Source organism: Rana temporaria, chromosome 6 (assembly GCF_905171775.1).
Source record: "Rana temporaria chromosome 6, aRanTem1.1, whole genome shotgun sequence".
NCBI lineage: Eukaryota > Metazoa > Chordata > Amphibia > Anura > Ranidae > Rana > Rana temporaria.
Window position 1 is genome coordinate 116,946,528 of NC_053494.1, and position 18,025 is coordinate 116,964,552.

Genomic DNA, 18,025 nt, shown 5'->3' on the forward strand with positions numbered 1-18,025 from the left:
TCACTTCTCAGTCCCAACTGACTGCCTGGCATACCAGTCCCTCCAAACTGTCTATACTCCCACCATTATGCTTCCAGTTTAAACCACAGGCAGCTAGTCCCAAATGGAGCCACTCCAACTCTTAAAGCAGCCCTTGCACCCCCACCCCCACTGTAGTTTATGGTACATCCTTGTGCCAAACTTTCCCCATTCTGGTAACAGGTTTACAGAACCAAAGTGGAAGTATGATTATGAAGTTCAAGAAGAACATAAAAACAGAACAGATTAGCAATCATTTTTTTCTATAGATTAACACATTAAAATGCACATTTAAAATTAAAATAACAATCTACTCGTATTAAGGATCAGGAAAGTATACAAATTTCTCAGTTAACTGCATTCTCGGAAACATGAATCAAATTCCCAGCACAATTACTGTAGACCTTGAGAACACACAGGTACTTGTAAACAACTCTTTCACACATGAATGGTCTTTCCAGGTGCAATAGGTTGTGTAAAGACTTTGGCACATATAGGAACTCCAGCCTGAGCTCCAACTAAACCTGAAGTTTAAAATAGCACTGGAGTTTAGAAAATATGGTAAACCAGCAGCGATGACCTCTTGCAAAGGGAGGTAAGAATCAGGAGCTCCAATGACATACATTCTCTCCGAGATTACTTAGGCCACAGCTTTAGCTGGAGGAATAGGTGCAAGTGGGATCACTGTCTGAAGCCTCGTACACACGACCGAGGAACTCGACGGGCGAAACACATTGTTTTCCTCGTCGAGTTCCTTGTTAGGCTGTCGAGGAACTCGACAAGCCAATTTTCTCCATTCCCGTCAAGGAAATAGAGAACATGCTCTCTTTTTGGCTCGTCGAGTTTCTCGACAGTTTCTTGCTGGTTTTTGAAGAGAAACTCGGTCGTGTGTACGAGGCCTGACGGTATGTAGAGGCTCTGCAGAAGATCTCCTGGATAAATCCTTTGCAGAAGCAGAAGGCAGCAGTTTGCTCAGCCAAGGCATGGTGGCTGGAGTCAACAAGTATAAACACGTGCTTCACTAGTATCCGTAATTCATGTTCGTTGTAGCTTATGATGCTCCATTTTGACACTTTCAGGAGCCAATATAGATAGTCCTGAGCTTTTTTCATTTCCTTTTTAAAGGGGCTGTAAAGATTAGTTTTTTATTTTCTAAATAGGTTCCTTTAAGCTAGTGCATTGTTCACTAACCTTTTCCTTCAATTTCCCTTCTAAATGTTTTTTTTTCTTTGTTTTCTTTGTCTGAATTTCTCACTTCCTGTTCCTCCTCAGTAAGCTGTTCTGGCTGACTAACCCCCAGCCAGAACGGCTCGGATGATGGGGGCAAGCTTACTGGAGAGAAACAGGAAGTGAGAAATTCAGACAAAGAAAAAAAACGTTTAGAAGGGAAATTGAAGGAAAAGGTAAGTGAACCAACAATGCACTAGCTTAAAGGAACCTATTTAAGCCCCAATGAAGGAAAATTTGTTTGGACCTCAGAATGCATTGACTGTCTTTTAGCTTCTGGTTATTTCAACTTTTATCACCAATAAATGATTGTGGACTCTAAATGCGACCCATTGGCGCTCTTTTTGTCAATTTCTCCTTGTTTTCTCAGTGGAGGCTGCTGCCTCTTATTGGCGGACACCGCCTGAGATAGAACTGCTAAGGTTCAGTGATCAATCAAGCCTTTCTAATGCTCCCTGACTGACAGACAGAAGATCCAAGTCTCACACCTCATGCACACCTGGCATAGAGCTCAGGGACACTTTCGGGTCCAGGATACATGTCAGTTTAGCCAAAAGTTCTCCAGTCTCACCACTGATGGCTAGTGGAATACATGCAATAGCCAGGAACTAAAGAAGAGGGGGCATATCAACATCTGGGCCGCAGGAAAGGTATGTATAAAGCCTCTTTTTGTTTTGTTTTTACAGGTAATTCTTCTTTCTGTTTAAAGGGGTTGTAAAGGTAAAAAAAAGAATCCCTAAATAGCTTCCTTTACCTTAGTCCAGTCCTCCTTTACTTACTTCATCCTTCGATTTTGCTTTTAAATGTCCTTATTTCTTCTGAGAAATCCTCACTTCCTGTTCTTCTGTCTGTAACTACACACCGTAATGCAAGGCTTTCTCCCTGGTGTGGAGAAAGCCTTTTGAGGGGGGAGGGGTCGAGCAGGAGTGTCAGGACACTCTTTACTTTGCAGATAGAGAAAGGAGCTGTGTGTTAGTGGGCGTCCTGACACTCCTGCTTGCTCCCTCCCCCTCAAGAGGCTTTCTCCACACCAGGGAGAAAGCCTTGCATTACTGTGTGGAGTTACAGACAGAAGAACAGGAAGTGAGGATTTCTCAGAAGAAATAAGGACATTTAAAAGCAAAATCAAAGGATGAGGTAAGTGAAGGAGGACTGCACTAAGGTAAAGGAAGCTATTTAGGGAAATATTTTTTTTACCTTTACAACCCCTTTAAGGATCATTTTTTTTTGTTTTCTAAATCTGAACTTATTTTTGCCACCTCTCCCACTATGCCTGATGATCAGAATTCTGATCTTCTTTAACATTGTTTATCTTTATGTTGCTCATTATATGTAATGTCATATGTGTGTGTATATATGTTGTATATTTTAGATCGTAAGAGTTAACAAGCATATCCCTTTGATTCCCCTTGTTTTGTATTGCATGGTAACTGCATTGTCAGCCTCCATTTTGTAAGGCACTGCACAATTTGTTGGCACAACATAAATCCTTTGTAATAATAAAAATAATATACTGTATGTCTACAGGTTGTAATTATCAACTAACGCCATGAAGTCTCAAAAAACTCTACTGCTTGTATGGTAGCAGGACTAGGTACTGCAATAAATTAATCCTATTAAAATAACAAATTAAAATTTTGTATTATAATGATAGTATATGTCAGTTTAAAAAAGGACAATGTATGAGCATGTTTACTATCTTCCATATGATTAGCATGTGTACCAAATATCCAGATATTTTAAATCTATCAAAAAGTGTAATGTCAAATGTAGAACTGACTTACTTAGATCAAGTAACTTGACCTCCTGGATCATGGACTTCACAGACCGGCTTCTTCAATTTTCTAAACACTTGTGTTATATTTTTTAATATATTATTCTAGAAGTTTTTCTAATCTAGAAGAATTCTGACAATTTTAAAACTCTTAGGTACTTTTTCAAAATGTATACTCATGGAAGTCTAATGCCGCGTACACACGATCGGTTAAACGATGAGAATGGTTTGATGGACCGTTTTCATCGGTCAAAACCGATCGTGTGGGCGCCATCGGTTAGTTAACCATCGGTTGAAAAAAAAGGCAATTTGTTTTAAAATTAACCGATGGATTCCTAACCGATAGGACAAAACCGATCGTTAGTAGGCACAACCATCGGTTAAAAATCCATGCATGCTCAGAGTCAAGTCGACGCATGCTTGGAAGCATTGAACTTCGTTTTTTCAGCACATCGTTGTGTTTTACGTCACCGCGTTCTGACACGATCGGTTTTTTTAACCGATGGTGTGTAGGCGCGACGGACCATCAGTCAGCTTCATCGGTTAACCGATGAAAACGGTCCATCGGTCCGTTCTCATCGGATGGACTGATCGTGTGTATGCGGCATAAGTGGCCAACTCTACTAGACTCCTTTCCTCTTGGCAGCAGAGTTTTGGCAGAAGAAACGCTTGACACTTGTAAACTCGTGTAATGCGTTTAGGTGCGCTTTAATGTGTTTAGGTGCATTAAGCATGTGGGCATCTATTCATTTTATTGCCCAGAATATTAATTTATTATTGCCACTGAGATTAATTAATGCTCAAGTGCTAAATGCGCATAGTGTAAAGGCGCATTTAGACCCGTTTACACACACCAAGCATTTTTTTGACAAAACTCTGCTGCTCCTGGGCACACTATGCTGACGGTGTGTTTTCTTTCTGCCTCTTAACTCTGCTAAATGCCTATGTGTGCATGGAAACATAGGCCAACATATAGGGGTGTTCAGTGGCAGGAAGAAAAATGCCAAATGCCCCTAGAAGCAGCAGGAAAAACATCCAGTGTGTATGAGACCTTCATCTCTGATGAAGAGTGAAAAGTGTTAATAAAGATGCATTATCATCTTCCAGCACTACAAGCAGTTCTTACTCATTATCATTTTATTCTTGGCAAACATTAGTTCAATACCTTGGCTTACCTGTCCCAGACATTTCCAAAAGGCTGTTTTTCACATAGAGTCAGGCAATCTACAAACAAAAATAAAAGAGCATATTATAAAAATATATAAAACGCCAAAAGCAATAAATTATGCTAATGTAAACATCTGAATATTAATTGTTTTAAATATAAAAGGACCATACATAACATGTAAATGTTTTAGACACCAACGCATAGAATCTAAAGCCCAGAAGGCACAGAAAATGTGCAGCTTTTAGGACAAGTGCCCTTTTAATTGCTAAATGACAACCACAATTAAATATGTTTACAAAAATGTTATAAACAGAAACTGAGTACCTAAAAACTATAACTTGCTGGAACAGGTTCCATGAAAAAATTGAAGGCATAAAACTGTCAGTTGTACAGCTCTTAGTAGTGGGAACTGTATACGGTATTTATTAGTGACCTTTTGACCATATAACTTCACTGGCACTGTGACTTTTCAGCACTGAGGCTAAATAGCTGGTGAAATTAAAAATGTGGAGACTACTATTGCTAACCTTCTAAAAATAGTAGTTTAGTTGCATAAAAAAAAAAAGACTGCTGTTAGGTACAGTATGAAGTACAATCATCTAGAGGCCCCTCTTCTGGTTTGTCTGTCGTGGTAGATTTTCATTGCAGGTATGTGCAGGCACCTCTCAGTGTCTATACTTTATCCATTAACCACTTAACCCCCGGACCATATTGCTGCCCAAAGACCAGAGTACTTTTTGCGATTCGGGACTGCCTCGCTTTAACAGACAATTGCGCGGTCGTGCGACGTGGCTCCCAAACAAAATTGGCGTCCTTTTTTTCCCACAAATAGAGATTTCTTTTGGTGGTATTTGATCACCTCTGCGGTTTTTAGTTTTTGCGCTATAAACAAAAATAGAGAGACAATTTTGAAAAAAATGAATATTTTTTACTTTTTGCTATAATAAATATCCCCCAAAAATATATAAAAAAAATTTTTTTTCCTCAGTTTAGGCCGATACGTTTTCTTCTACATATTTTTCGTACAAAAAATCGCAATAAGCGTTTATTGATTGGTTTTCGCAAAAGTTATAGCGTTTACAAAATAGGGGGTATTTTTATGTCATTTTTATTATATTTTTTTTACTAGTAATGGCGGCGATCAGCGTTTTTTTTTTCGGTATTGCGACATTATGGCGGACACTTCGGACACTTTTGACACCTTTTTGGGACCATTGGCATTTTTATAGCGATCAGTGCTATAAAAATGCATTGGATTACTATAAAAATGCCACTGGCAGTGAAGGGGTTAACACTAGGGGGCGGGGAAGGGGTTAAGTATGCCTGGGTGTGTTCTTACTGTGGGGGGGGGGTGGCCTCACTAGGGGAAACACTGATCCTCGGTTCATACATTGTATGAACCGAAGATCAGCATTTCCCCTGCTGACAGGACCGGGAGCTGTGTGTTTACACACACAGCTCCCGGTCCCCGCTCTGTACCGAGCGATCGCGTGTGCCCGGCGGCGATCGCGCCCGCCGGGCACACGCACGGGAGCCAGGGGCGAGCGGGGGGCGCGCGCGCGCGCCCCTAGTGGCGGCTGGGAGAGAGGACGTTATACTACGTGCTCTCGCCCAGCCGAGCCAACTTGCCGACGTAGAACGGCGGTGGGCGGTCGGCTAGTGGTTAAAGCATTTTTTGTTTTAGCTTGCAGTACTATCTGGGCACTGAGCAATGAACAAACTGATATTTCACCATGGATGTCACACCACTTCCTCAAACCCAATCTTTCAAAAACTAAGATCATCACCAACTTTATTTCCAAAACATCACCCAATCTGTTCTCCTAGGACCTTTTGCTCTCTAGAACCCTCATCACCTCATCCCATCCTGGCCTCCATAACTTTTCCAGAGCCTCACTTATCCTATGAAACCCTCTCCCCCAATCTGTCCAGGTATCTCCTACCCCATCCACCTTTAGGTGATCCCGGAAAACTCATCTCTTCTGGGAAGTCTAACCTCCTCAACCTAAAAATTATACTCCAAGTTTCTCCTACAGGTTATCCCTCATAGTTATTATCTTTTGTATCACTCCCCTCCCTTTTAGATTGTAAGCGCTCACAAACATGGTCCTTCCAAACCTCTTGCACTGATATTGTAACTGTACTGTCTCTGTTTCTCTTGAAAAGAGCAGGATGAACTGTTGGCAGTATATAAATCCTGTATAGTAATAGTTATTACAATTAAGCCAAAACTCCTAATCTGATAGCTAGCATGATAGTCAGGCAATTAAAATGTTAGGGAGTAGCAAGCAATGGCAGTGTACATATGTATCTCAGTAAAAATGTCCTTTAGGTGGTATACAAATGTTTTGGAACTAATAGGTACTGCCCAAGAGCAGACACCATAATATGCCTGAAAGTAGCTTTCCTAAACACCAAATCCTCCTTTGTGAACTTCAGAAGCCCAAATCAGATGCTTATCTTAAACAGAACTTTACTGCCAAAATAATCTTGCTGTTAAAAGCTCTTCTTTCCAGCCCTCTAATACTTTGCAGCACCGTGTGCCCATCAGTACAATGTCAGAAAAAGTATTCCTGATACTGAAGTGTCATAGGTAGTCACTCTACTGGCACCAGGAGAAAGCCCAATGCGAACTATTCTCCGTCTTATGCTATGTCTTTTGGACACAGCTGATCACAGATCACAAAAAAGGGCCAATCACAGCCGCCCTTTACCATGTGATCAGCTGATTACATGTAAACAGACTTGCTGGTTATCAGCAGTCCTTTCTTCAGACACTGTGGGGTAGATTCAGATAGATTAGCGGATCTTTAGATCCGCGTTATCTATCTGATTTACGATCCGCCGGCGCAAGTTTTAGAGGCTAGTGCTGTATTCAGAAAGCACTTACCTCAAAACTTGCGGCGGCGTATCGTAAATCCCCCGGCGGAATTCAAATTCCGCGGGAAGGGGGAGTGTACTATTTAAATCAGGCGCGTCCCCGTGCCGATTTAACTGCGCATGCGCCGCCTGCTAAATTTCCCAGCGTGCATTGCTCCAAATGACGTCGCCAGGACGTCATTGGTTTCGGCGTGAGCGTAACTTGCGTCCGGCCGTATTCTGAATCGACTTACGCAAACGACGTAAAAATTCAAAACTCGGCGCAGGAACGACGGCCATACTTAACATAGGATACACCTCACATAGCAGGGGTAACTATACGCCAGAAAAAGCCGAACACAAGCGACGTAAAAAAAAAGCGACGGGCGGGCGTTCGTTTCTGAATCGGCGTAAATGCTCATTAGCATATTTGACGCGTAAAAGACACGGAAGCGCCACCTAGCGGCCGGCCTGGAATTGCAGCCTAAGATCCGACGGTGTAAGTCACTTACACCTGTCGGATCTTAGTCATATCTATGCGTAACTGATTCTATGAATCGTCGTCGTATCTCCTATCTGAATCTGGGCCTGTGTCTGTGTAATGAAAAGAAGGGCCATTAACTTGGAAAGACTGTCAGTACATTGTGTACACTGATGATCAGAGCACTGATCATCAATGCAGCCCCATCAGTGCAGCCTATCAATGCCCATCAGTGCTGTATATCAGTGCTCATCAATACTGCCTATCAGTGCCACCTATTATTGCTGCCTATTAGTGCCACTTATCAGTGCTCATCAATACCTCCTATCAGTGCCACCTATCAGTGCTCATCAATGGTGCCTATCAGTGCCCATAGGTGCTGTCAATCAGTGGCACCTATCAGTGCTTATCAATACAGCCTATCAGTGCAAACCAGTGCTTCAGCAGGACTCCTCCCGTCCCTTTCCTTCTGTGCAAGCACCGCAGAAAGTATGAAGCCTAGCAACTGAATGATCAAATTCAGCTGCTTAGCTTCACACTTACCACAGTGCACACAGGGGGAGAGGGGTGGGAGGAGAAAGGGCAGATCGGCTTTTTCCTCTCTCCTCCATGCGAGGGAAGAGAGGGGGGAAACTGTCAGTGCAGGCTCTGGGCTGTATGAGAGATACGCTGTCAGCTCAGAGTCTTGCGGCCAGCAACCCTGTTGGCGCCCCCTGACATTGGCAGAACGCCAAAGCCCAGTCTCAAGTGCGAACTTTATGACCCTGGTAGTTCCACCACTGGCTCCATGTCCTACCAGCTTTCTTCTGATCCAGGAAGTGAACATTGGTGGAAATTTTAATATGGCATCAGCAGCTCAGAAAATGCAGCCTGAATGTTCAAGGAACAAGAGGTCAGCAAGGGAGGACTGAGAAAGTTAGCGTGGAAATTCTCTATTAGTAAGAATATACCTTTAAAAACATTTTCATGCTTTCAGTTAAGTTTTCAGTGAGGTCTTAATTCCAGCTCCGTAAAATGAGCCGATCAAGGCTTAGCAATACACAGTAGCTTATACCTCAGAAAGTTTGAATCAGATCCGCTCTTCTTGGAAAATGAAAGCTAGACTGCTAGCTTGTCAGTGTGTATTAGTGAGCACATTATAGAAATGTATTTTACAAGATTTTATTAAAGTTTCAGAACATTGTTAAAAAAAAATGAGGTGAACACACGGGTCCAATGAAGTAGATATGCAGAAGAGTCATATATTACAGTTTTTTGAAGGTACACATTTTTTATCTCTTTATACATGCACAAGTCCAAACCTTCATCTGGTAAGAACCATTTGAAAAAAGACACTGACACTGTACTCACCACCTCAGTGGGAGATTGTTTTGTTCCATTGAGAGCACAATGATTGTAAAAAAGGAAATAGTATAGAGAACAGGGACACAGAGACATGACAAAAAAAAGATATTGGGTAGAGTAAGTATGAGGAAAGAATGGGAAGGGAAAAAAATAAAGGAAAATGTAATAGTTCTAGGGATAATGGTGTCAGGGAAGATAGAGTTTGGGAATGAAATGGGATTCCCATTCTCAAGGATACCTGTTTGTCATGTTCAGGTACCAGTCTTCTTGAAGTAAGAGGGAGTTAGCTAGGTCACCCTGTGTATAGGCTTAGTTGAGCCATGGTTACCAGTTTTTTTAGGAAATGTTTGTGTTTGTCGAATTAGTTTGCTTCATCTATTTTTGACCTCTTAGAACCACATAGTTGGTGACCCACAGGTCCTGTATATTAGCAGTTCTGCTTCTCAAGTCCAAGCATTGCAAGTGTGATCTCTAGAACTGATACAATTGTGGTGAGAAAGGTTTAACTTACAATCTCAGAAGCACTGGCAAACAGTGACTTGATCCAAATGACATGTTAGGCCTCGTACACACGATAGGTTAACCAGAGGACAATGGTCTGATGGGTTGTTTTCATCGATCAAAACCGATCGTGTATGGGCCCCATAGGTTATTTAACCATCGGTTAAAAAAAAGCAAATTTGCTTTAAATTTAACCAATGGATTCCTAACCGATCGTTAGTAGGCACAACCATCGGTTAAAAATCCATGCATGCTCAGAAGTCGACGCATGCTTGGAAGCATTGAACTTCGTTTTTTTCACCACGTCATTGTGTTTTACATCACCACGTTCTGACACGATCGTTTTTTTAGTGTGTAGGCGCGACGGACCATCAGTCAGCTTCATCGGTTAACCGATGACAACGGTCCTTCAGACCATTCTCACCGGATGGACTAATCGTGTGTACGAGGCTTTACAGATCATAGAAAGATTTAATTCAAAATGTGTGCAGATCTTCACAGAAGAACATCAGATAGGTTAAGAAGAATCATAGTATGTCTAGCTGCAGCAATTACATGTGCTTAAAACAGAAACTAAAAAAAAAAACACTGAAAAGAGGGTGGGACTAGCTATACAGAACATCTCCTAGCTATAGAGTAAGAAAGGGACAAGGGCAAACAAACAATATAGCATGTGTAACAAGATACCATCCAACAAAATTCATGATTTCAAATATTAAACAGAGAGTCCAAACATTGCAAGAGAAGAATATTCCTGGAGCACCTGAAAAGATTAAATGGGGGGGAACATTGAAGAATAATGCAAATATTAACATACTGTAAAGTCATTACTAGTGTCTTTAAGCTTGCACAGAAGATGGTTTATGAGTGTAGGGGAAGGCAGCAACATGCAAAATAAGTACCAGTTCGTCCATCATCACGTGGTGCAGTCCTTGTAATGAGACCCATAGGCCAGTGGTTGTGGTGGGCATTCTTTTTTTTCAAGAAGACTATGTTGCTCACTTGTAGGTTGTTTTTTTTTGGTTTACCATTTGCCATAACCTTAAAGGTTGCATAGGTACTTCTTTTTCCAAGACTGCAGAAGACATTGGCAAGGTGATGAACTTGCTTGTGGTGATGTTGAACCAGCAGTAGAGTGGTGTGATGTCAACCTGGAGCAATAGGCTGATTCTGTTCTTCATTGACAGAGTGGACTTCTGTATGCTACCTCCAACTCAAAGTAACTTATCATGATCAATCATTGGGTTCAATTTTGTACAGCAGACTATCCTTAAAAAGGCTATGTCCCTTTGATATGTTACCTATCTCCTGAGAGTACACTTCATGTTGAACACATTATATGATGACCCTTTTCTTCTTGTGAAATTTCCTTGATGGTAAGATGGCCTTTACAGATGTGCCATCCAGGACACTTTGTGGACCTCAGTGTTAGATGCAAATTGACGAGCTACATGAATAAGTTGTGCGATAGCCTGTACAACAAAAGACAGTGAGAACTCAGCCTCATCTTTGACTTTACAGAGGTGTTACATGTAACAGTATTAGCTTTAATCTCTTTATCAGGCGCCGGATTAACCAATTTAAATGTAGAATCAATGAGAATTGTGTTGGGGTCATCATTGTTGCAATACCATCGGAATCTGAGGAAGTTTCTGTTGTCTTCTTGAAAGATGAAACAGTGGAACATCTACTGAATGTCGGCCATAACAACAACTGGTTCTTGCCTGAAGAAGAGCGAAACTCCTAATAGCTTGTTGTTTAGACTAGGCCCGTTGAGAACGATATCATTGAGCGAACCGCCTTCATACTGAGCACTTGAGTCGTAGACCACCCTGATCTGATCTGGCTTGCCATGTTGGTACATGCTAAAGCATGGGAGGTACCAAACGTTCTCGCCTTCCCTAAGAGGTGGTGCAGACTCAGCATTATCTCTCGAAAACACCTTCTGCATAAAGTCAACAAAGTGTTTCTTAATCTCAGGTTTTCTGTTTAGTATGCGTTGTAAAGAAGTAAATAGTGCTCCCACATGCTGAACATTATTTGTTAGTTTCTTTCTTGAGGCACAAAATGGCTGAGGTGCCCTCCAGCTGTATAACTCCTTTCTCATCATTTTTAGGAACGTGTTGTCTTCCATTGTGGATACCAGATCATTGTCTTTAGTTGTTACACTGAAAAATTTGGTGCTGACATAATCATCCCAGAAATGAAGGGCCTTGTTATCGCCATGTGTGTAGAAGTGTTGCATGTCTTTAATGAAAATATAGGCACTGCTTGAAACAAGTAATGCAACCATCTGGCAGAACAGGTGTCTCAAACGAAGAAACCGTGGAAGACCTCCTGACATTACCCAAGCAGATGTTGCCTTTGATGGCCCAGTTAAGGGCCAGGCGGTGGGCATATGGTGCATCATGTGGTAGGTGGGCATCCATCTTGAAAAGTTGAAGCTGAACGAGAAGGCCATTGATCTCTTGGAACCAGTGGCGGTTCGTCCATAGGGGGCGCCGGAGCGCCCCCCCCCCCCTCTGGCTCTCGCACTGCCACTGAAATACATAGATTCATGCATTGCATAAATCTATGTATTTTCGCGGCTCCCGCCGACTATTCAGATGGCCGGATGGTGGGCTCCGGCCACCTGAATAACGGCAGCTGTTTGGTTGTGTGGAAGTGCCTATCAGAGCCAGCGGATAGGCTTTCCGAGTACAGCCCCCAGGCTGTAGTCGGCTTCCTGATGCTTATCCAGGGGACTACGGGGGGTGCGTTCCTTGGATAAGACTGACAGGCGTCTCAGCCAATCAGGTTCACCGGTTCTGGTTACCCTGGTGTGGAGTGTTGTGGTCACCCCCTCCCTTGTGGGGGGAGGGGGCAAACAGGAGAGTCAGGACGCCCACTAACACACAGCTTCTTTCTCTATCTGCAACGTAGAGAGCGTCCTGACTCTCCTGCTTGCCCCCTCCCCCCTCAAGGGAGGGGGCGAGCACGACACTCCACACCAGGGAGAAAGCCTCACATTACTGTGTGGAGTTACAGACAGAAGAACAGGAAGTGAGGATTTCTCAGAAGAAATAAGGACATTTAAAAGCAAAATCGAAGAATGAGTTAAGTGAAGGAGGACTGCACTAAGGTAAAGGAAGCTATTTAGGAAAACATTTTTTTACCTTTACAACCCCTTTAACCTTGCCATGGCCATGGAATTCTCACACTGTTTCATCAAAGTTTCCATCTCTGCTTTTTTGTGTGTAGCTTCTGCTTTCACCTCTGCTTCAATCCATGCAGTTTTTAGAGCTTCTGCTTCCACCTCTGCCTTCTTGTGCAAAGTTTCTGTTTCTATCTCTGCTTTCATATGTGCTTCCTTGCTTGCTATTTCTGTGGCTTCTGCCTCCATCTCTGCTTTCTTCTGGGCAATTGCTGCCCAAATTTTAGAAGCTTCAGCATCAGCTCCTTAACGACCAGACCATTTTTTGCGATACAGCACTGCGTCGCTTTAACTGACAATTGCGCGGTCGTGCGACATTGTACCCAAACAAAATGTATTTCCTTTTTTCCCCACAAATAGAGCTTTATTTTGCTGGAATTTGATCACCTCTGCTCTATTTATTTTTTGCACTATAAACAAGAAAAAGCGTCCGGTTTGAAAAAAAATTACTTTTTGCTAAAATAAATATCCCCAAAAAAATATAAAAAATTAATTTCTTTCTCAGTTTAGGCCAATATGCATTCTTGTAAATATTTTTGGTAAAAAAAAAAAAAAAAACGCAATAAGCGTATATTGACTGATCTATTTGTTTACATTGAGAGATCCCCAGTCACGTGCATCTGTTCCAGCGCCGTGCGCGTGCCCACTATATCTATTGCACAAACCGATGTACAGCTACAGCGATTCGCGCAATAGAGCCAACCTGCTGCAGTATAATGACAGAGGCTGGTGATTAATAAGATGTTGGCTGACAGTGGAAGAGCTTTATTGTAGAGATTTGGCAAATTCTCACCTCTGCCTTTGTCTTTGTAATACTACCGTCTCTCTATAGATTAAGTTCATAAAACACATTTAATACTTCCTGTGACTTTTCAGTGTTGTACCACTTTAAAAGGTTAACCTATTTAAAGCACGGTCTTTGATAACTCTCATAGGTAGCAATGGGAGGGTCAAGTGGAACAAAGGGTAGTAGCTGTGAATGATGATCAGATGGACAAAATTAAAATACAGTTGTTAGGTGTGGGTAGGATAGGCTTCTCTGAAGAGGAGGGTTTTCAGGGATCGTCTAAAAGCTAAACGAGTAAGAGATAGACAGACAGATTGGGGTAAGGAGTTCCATAGGCTTGGAGAGGCCCTGGAAAAGTCCTGGAGACGAGCATGTGAGAAGGTGAATGGGAAGTGTACATTAGTTGCGTTCATGTGCACTACTCAATGCATACAACAAATCCCATGGTTTATACTCCACAGTCCTCAGTCCGTCTCTGGAGTAAGCAAGAAAAAGTGGCTACGTTTATACATACAGTGGGACCATGGAGAATGAAAGTAGCCACTGGAAGAGACTGAGAATAGTAGAAAGCACTTTTGTTTAAGTTAAGAATACTTGAATATACTAGAATATACAGTACACTGCTCAAAATTAAAGGAACACTTTGAAAACACATCAGATCTCAACGGGCAAAAATATCATGCTGGATATCTATACTGATATGGACTGGGTAATGTGTTAGGAATGAAAGGATGGCACATAATTTGATGGAAATGAAAATTATCCACTTACAGAGGGCTGAATTCAAAGACACCCCAAAAATCAAAGTGAAAAAATTATGCAGCAAGCTAGTCCATTTTGCTGAAATTTCATTGCAACAACTCAAAACGGTCCTCAGTAGTTTGCATGGCCCCCAAGTGCTTGTATGCATGCCTGACAACATCAGGGCATGTTTCTAATGAGACGACGGATGGTGTCCTGGGTTTTTTCCTCCCAGATCTGGACCAGGGCATCTCTGAGCTCCTGAACAGACTGAGGTGCAACCTGGTGGCACCGGATGGACCGAAACATATGTCCCAGAGGTGTTCTTTTGGATTTAGGTCAGGTGAGCGTGGGGGCCATGCTCTCGCCACATGAGGGTCTGACAATGGGTCCAAGGATTTCATCCCAATAACTAATGGCAGTCAGGGTGCCATTGTGTAGCCTGTAGAGGTCTGTGTGTCCCTCCATGGATATGCCTCCCCAGACCATCACTGACCCACCACCGAACCGGTCATGCTGAACAATGTCACAGGCAGCATAACCTTCTACGGCTCTCCTAGAGTAACTGCCTATCTCCTGGAATCTCCTCCATGCTCTTGAGACTGTACTGGAAGACACGGCAAACCTTCTGGCAATGACACGTATTGATGTGCCATCCTGGAGGAGTTGGACTGCCTGTTCAAACTTTATAGGGTCCAAGTATCGCCTTGTGCTACCAGTAGTGACACTGACCCTAGCTAAATGCAAAACTAGTTAAAAACAGTCAGAAAAGATGAGCAGGGGAAAAAAATATGTGGGACGGGTGTTACTGGCGCAAATGGAAAAAATATATATACGAATATGTATATTTAAAGATACGTTCTATATTGTATGGTTTGCTGCAATCAAATCTGTGTCGGCTCGCCCAAAATGTGAATGGTATAATATAAGGATTGCGCTACCCTAACTGGTGGCCTAGTTCGGTCTCACCCTATAAAATGTGCAAGGGAAAGGGAAATAAAATGTCAGACACCTCCACCTAAAAAAACATTCCTGTTTTGGAGGTCGTCTCATTGTTGCCCATCTAGTGCACCTGTTGTTAATTTCAATTAACAGCAAAGCAGCTAAAACTGATTAACAACCCCCCTCTGTATACACCCCTCCCCCTCTGCTACTTAACTGACCAGATCAATATCCCAGAAATTCTGATTCAAAAGTGTTCCTTACATTTTTTTGAGCAGTGTATTTTATTAAACCAGAGTTTAGTGTCACATTAAGGTGACCCACCTCTTTAAAGTTTTTCTATAAATCGATTTTTAACATATAGTTAATTGTAGTTTTAAGTTTGGTATAGGATTTATGAGGGAAAACAAAGTTATGAAAGAAGGTCGGGGTGTGGGGTCAAAAAGGTATTATGCCGCGTACACACCATCACTTTATGTGATGAAAAAAAACAACGTTTTGAAAAACGTCAATTAAAATGACCGTGTGTGGGGGAAAACTTTGTTTTATGTCTTGTTAAAAACGACAAAAAAAAAATTAAAGCATGCTTCAATTTTTTGTGTCGTTTTTCAAAACGTCGTTTTTTGTGTCAATTAAAATGATAGTGTGTGGGCAAAACAACGTTTTTAAACCTGCGCATGCTCAGAAGCAAGTTATGAAGCTATCTTCAATGGAAAAGAGTGCTGAACGTAACCGCGCTTTTCTAGAGCATTTTGAAAAAACAACGGTGTGTAGGCAACGTCGTTTTTGAAAATGAAGTTTTAAAAAAGGTTGTTTTATTTCATGATTTAAAACGTCGTTTTTTTTCATCACATAAAGTGATGGTGTGTACGCGGCATTAGTGTTTAAAGCCTATAAGAGTCATATGGGATGGCTTTTGATGAGTCAGAGACTCTAGGTAATATTTCAGCTGCAAATAATAAAATAACTCATTCACTGGAATCTTGTGCAATTCCCCTAGGTGGCAGAAAAGTCTCACTCCATTAAGCAATAAGTGCAGGTGAACCCGCTATTAATCTACCAGTGAAACTTTGAGGGTTACTGTAGTCCAAGGGAAATAAAGGACAGACAACTAGGCCAGTTGAAGATTATATAACATTGAAGTATACAGTATATAGCCCTAACAATAAACTTCTCTTTTATGCTTCCTTTTGGTCTGTTTTAAATATACATTTGAAAGCATTCTGTAATATCTGTTCAATAATTGGAAAAAAATACCTCTTGATCAGTGACGGCTGGTGGTATGTTTTTTTTTTGGGGGGGGGGGCAATCAATCCAGATTTCGCCACAAGCCCCCCTTGGTTGAACGGGTCACAGGCATCCACCATCCACTGGTCTGTTGATCACCAGCCCCGCACTTACCCCATTTAGGTTGCGGTCTGCGCTTTCACTGGGTGGCGGGCGGCGTCTCCTCCTCCTGGTGCTTCTCTCTCCCCCCTCCCTCCCTCCCCCTTTAAAACTCATCCCCTGGAAAAGAGAAGTGCCATGTATTCCTAATGCATTTTCTGTCCTAGGGTGAAAATGCTTCTCCTCCATATATAAAGGAAGTGTGTTACTGGTGGGATCACCAGGTGAAAATTACAAAAAGGATAAACAATGCAGTCACCACATTTAAGAACTGGTAAGCTGCAATTTATTAAATGTTTGTTCTTGGGTTTCAGCTGCATTATAATTTATTATGGTATTGCACATTGTCCCACATTTGCATGGATCATCACCAAAGTAGCTATTTAAGCAATCAATTGTAAGTATTTTCTGATATACTACCAGGCCTCCTGTAAGTGTATAGTTGTAAAGAGTGGATCTGTTAGTTGAGGCGTAATGGTATTTTAGATTGCATTACACAGGGACTGACAGGGTCCCAAAATAATAAAAACGTTTGTGTATATAAGTTGTTTTGTTTCTATTCATTCTACTAATATAAAGTATATATAGCATTTACAAATTATTCTTTCATTTATTATAGTCAAGAACAATAAACATTATACAAAGATGTTCTTTTTTAGTTAGGTACATATGAAATAATGTATATTACTATTCTTTTGTTTTGCCAGCAGGTGTAGTTTATTTTATCTCTTTACAACCTGTTGGAAAAACCCTGTTGCTTACAGACCTCATTAACTCAAGCTGAAATTTACGTACCCAATAGGATGACTCATTTAAGTAGCTCATACATTATCAGATGTGCATAGGTTCAAGAAGACAACTGGAGCTGTAGGTAAGCTGCTACTGCTGTCTGTATAGATTAATTTTAGTGCTGTGGGAATCCTTTTTGGACATTAAAAGTTTGTTTGTAAACAAAGATTGTATCCAGAACCGCATTTGATGGGCACAGTGTGGCTGCAATTGATGGGGTTTTTATTCTTCAGTTTGTCGTCCCCCCAAAAAAAAAATTTAAGCACCAGCCGCCACTGTGTTCTATCCTAGTTAGTATGAGTTAAAGGGCAAAAATTTCAATTCCTATTAATACACTTGTACCAACCCCAACCAAGCTAAATTGTACTGGCTATGCTGCAGGACAGCTCTATATACAACAAATATGTTAAAAATATAAAGGCTATTAAGTTGCTGGCTAGCATGAATGTCTTCAAGCATTCAGAAGTTAATTCCTTAAACAAAGGCAAAACATTCCACCTACTGGTGACAGCTTGTGCACTTCATATGTGAGCCCATTGGAACTGTCTTCAGCCATCTAATGCTTACCAGAAGCAGCCAGTGTGTCCTACAATAAGTACACGACAGACGAGTGTATCCATGTGGTATTTAGGCCGGGATCACACTGGTGCGACAAACACTCCGACATTGGGAGCTCATGTCGCATTACATGTGAAAATCAATGTTTCCCTATGGTTCGACACAAGTCGGTCCGGCTTTAAAAAATGCTCCCTGCACTACTTTGGTCTGACTTTGATCCTACTTCAGCGCACTGAATATCACTGATGTCGGATCAA

The 18,025-nt window shown here is 41.7% G+C and overlaps 1 protein-coding gene across 1 annotated transcript in view; it reads right to left on the minus strand.

Annotated features, from left to right (window-relative positions):
* The window catches only part of CDK15 (cyclin dependent kinase 15), a 241,037-nt gene that overhangs the window by 58,589 nt on the left and 164,423 nt on the right, over positions 1-18,025 (minus strand). Inside the window, 1 exon segment of the mRNA XM_040357238.1 lies at positions 4,195-4,243. Within this exon segment, the coding sequence (XP_040213172.1) occupies positions 4,195-4,243 (49 nt within the window).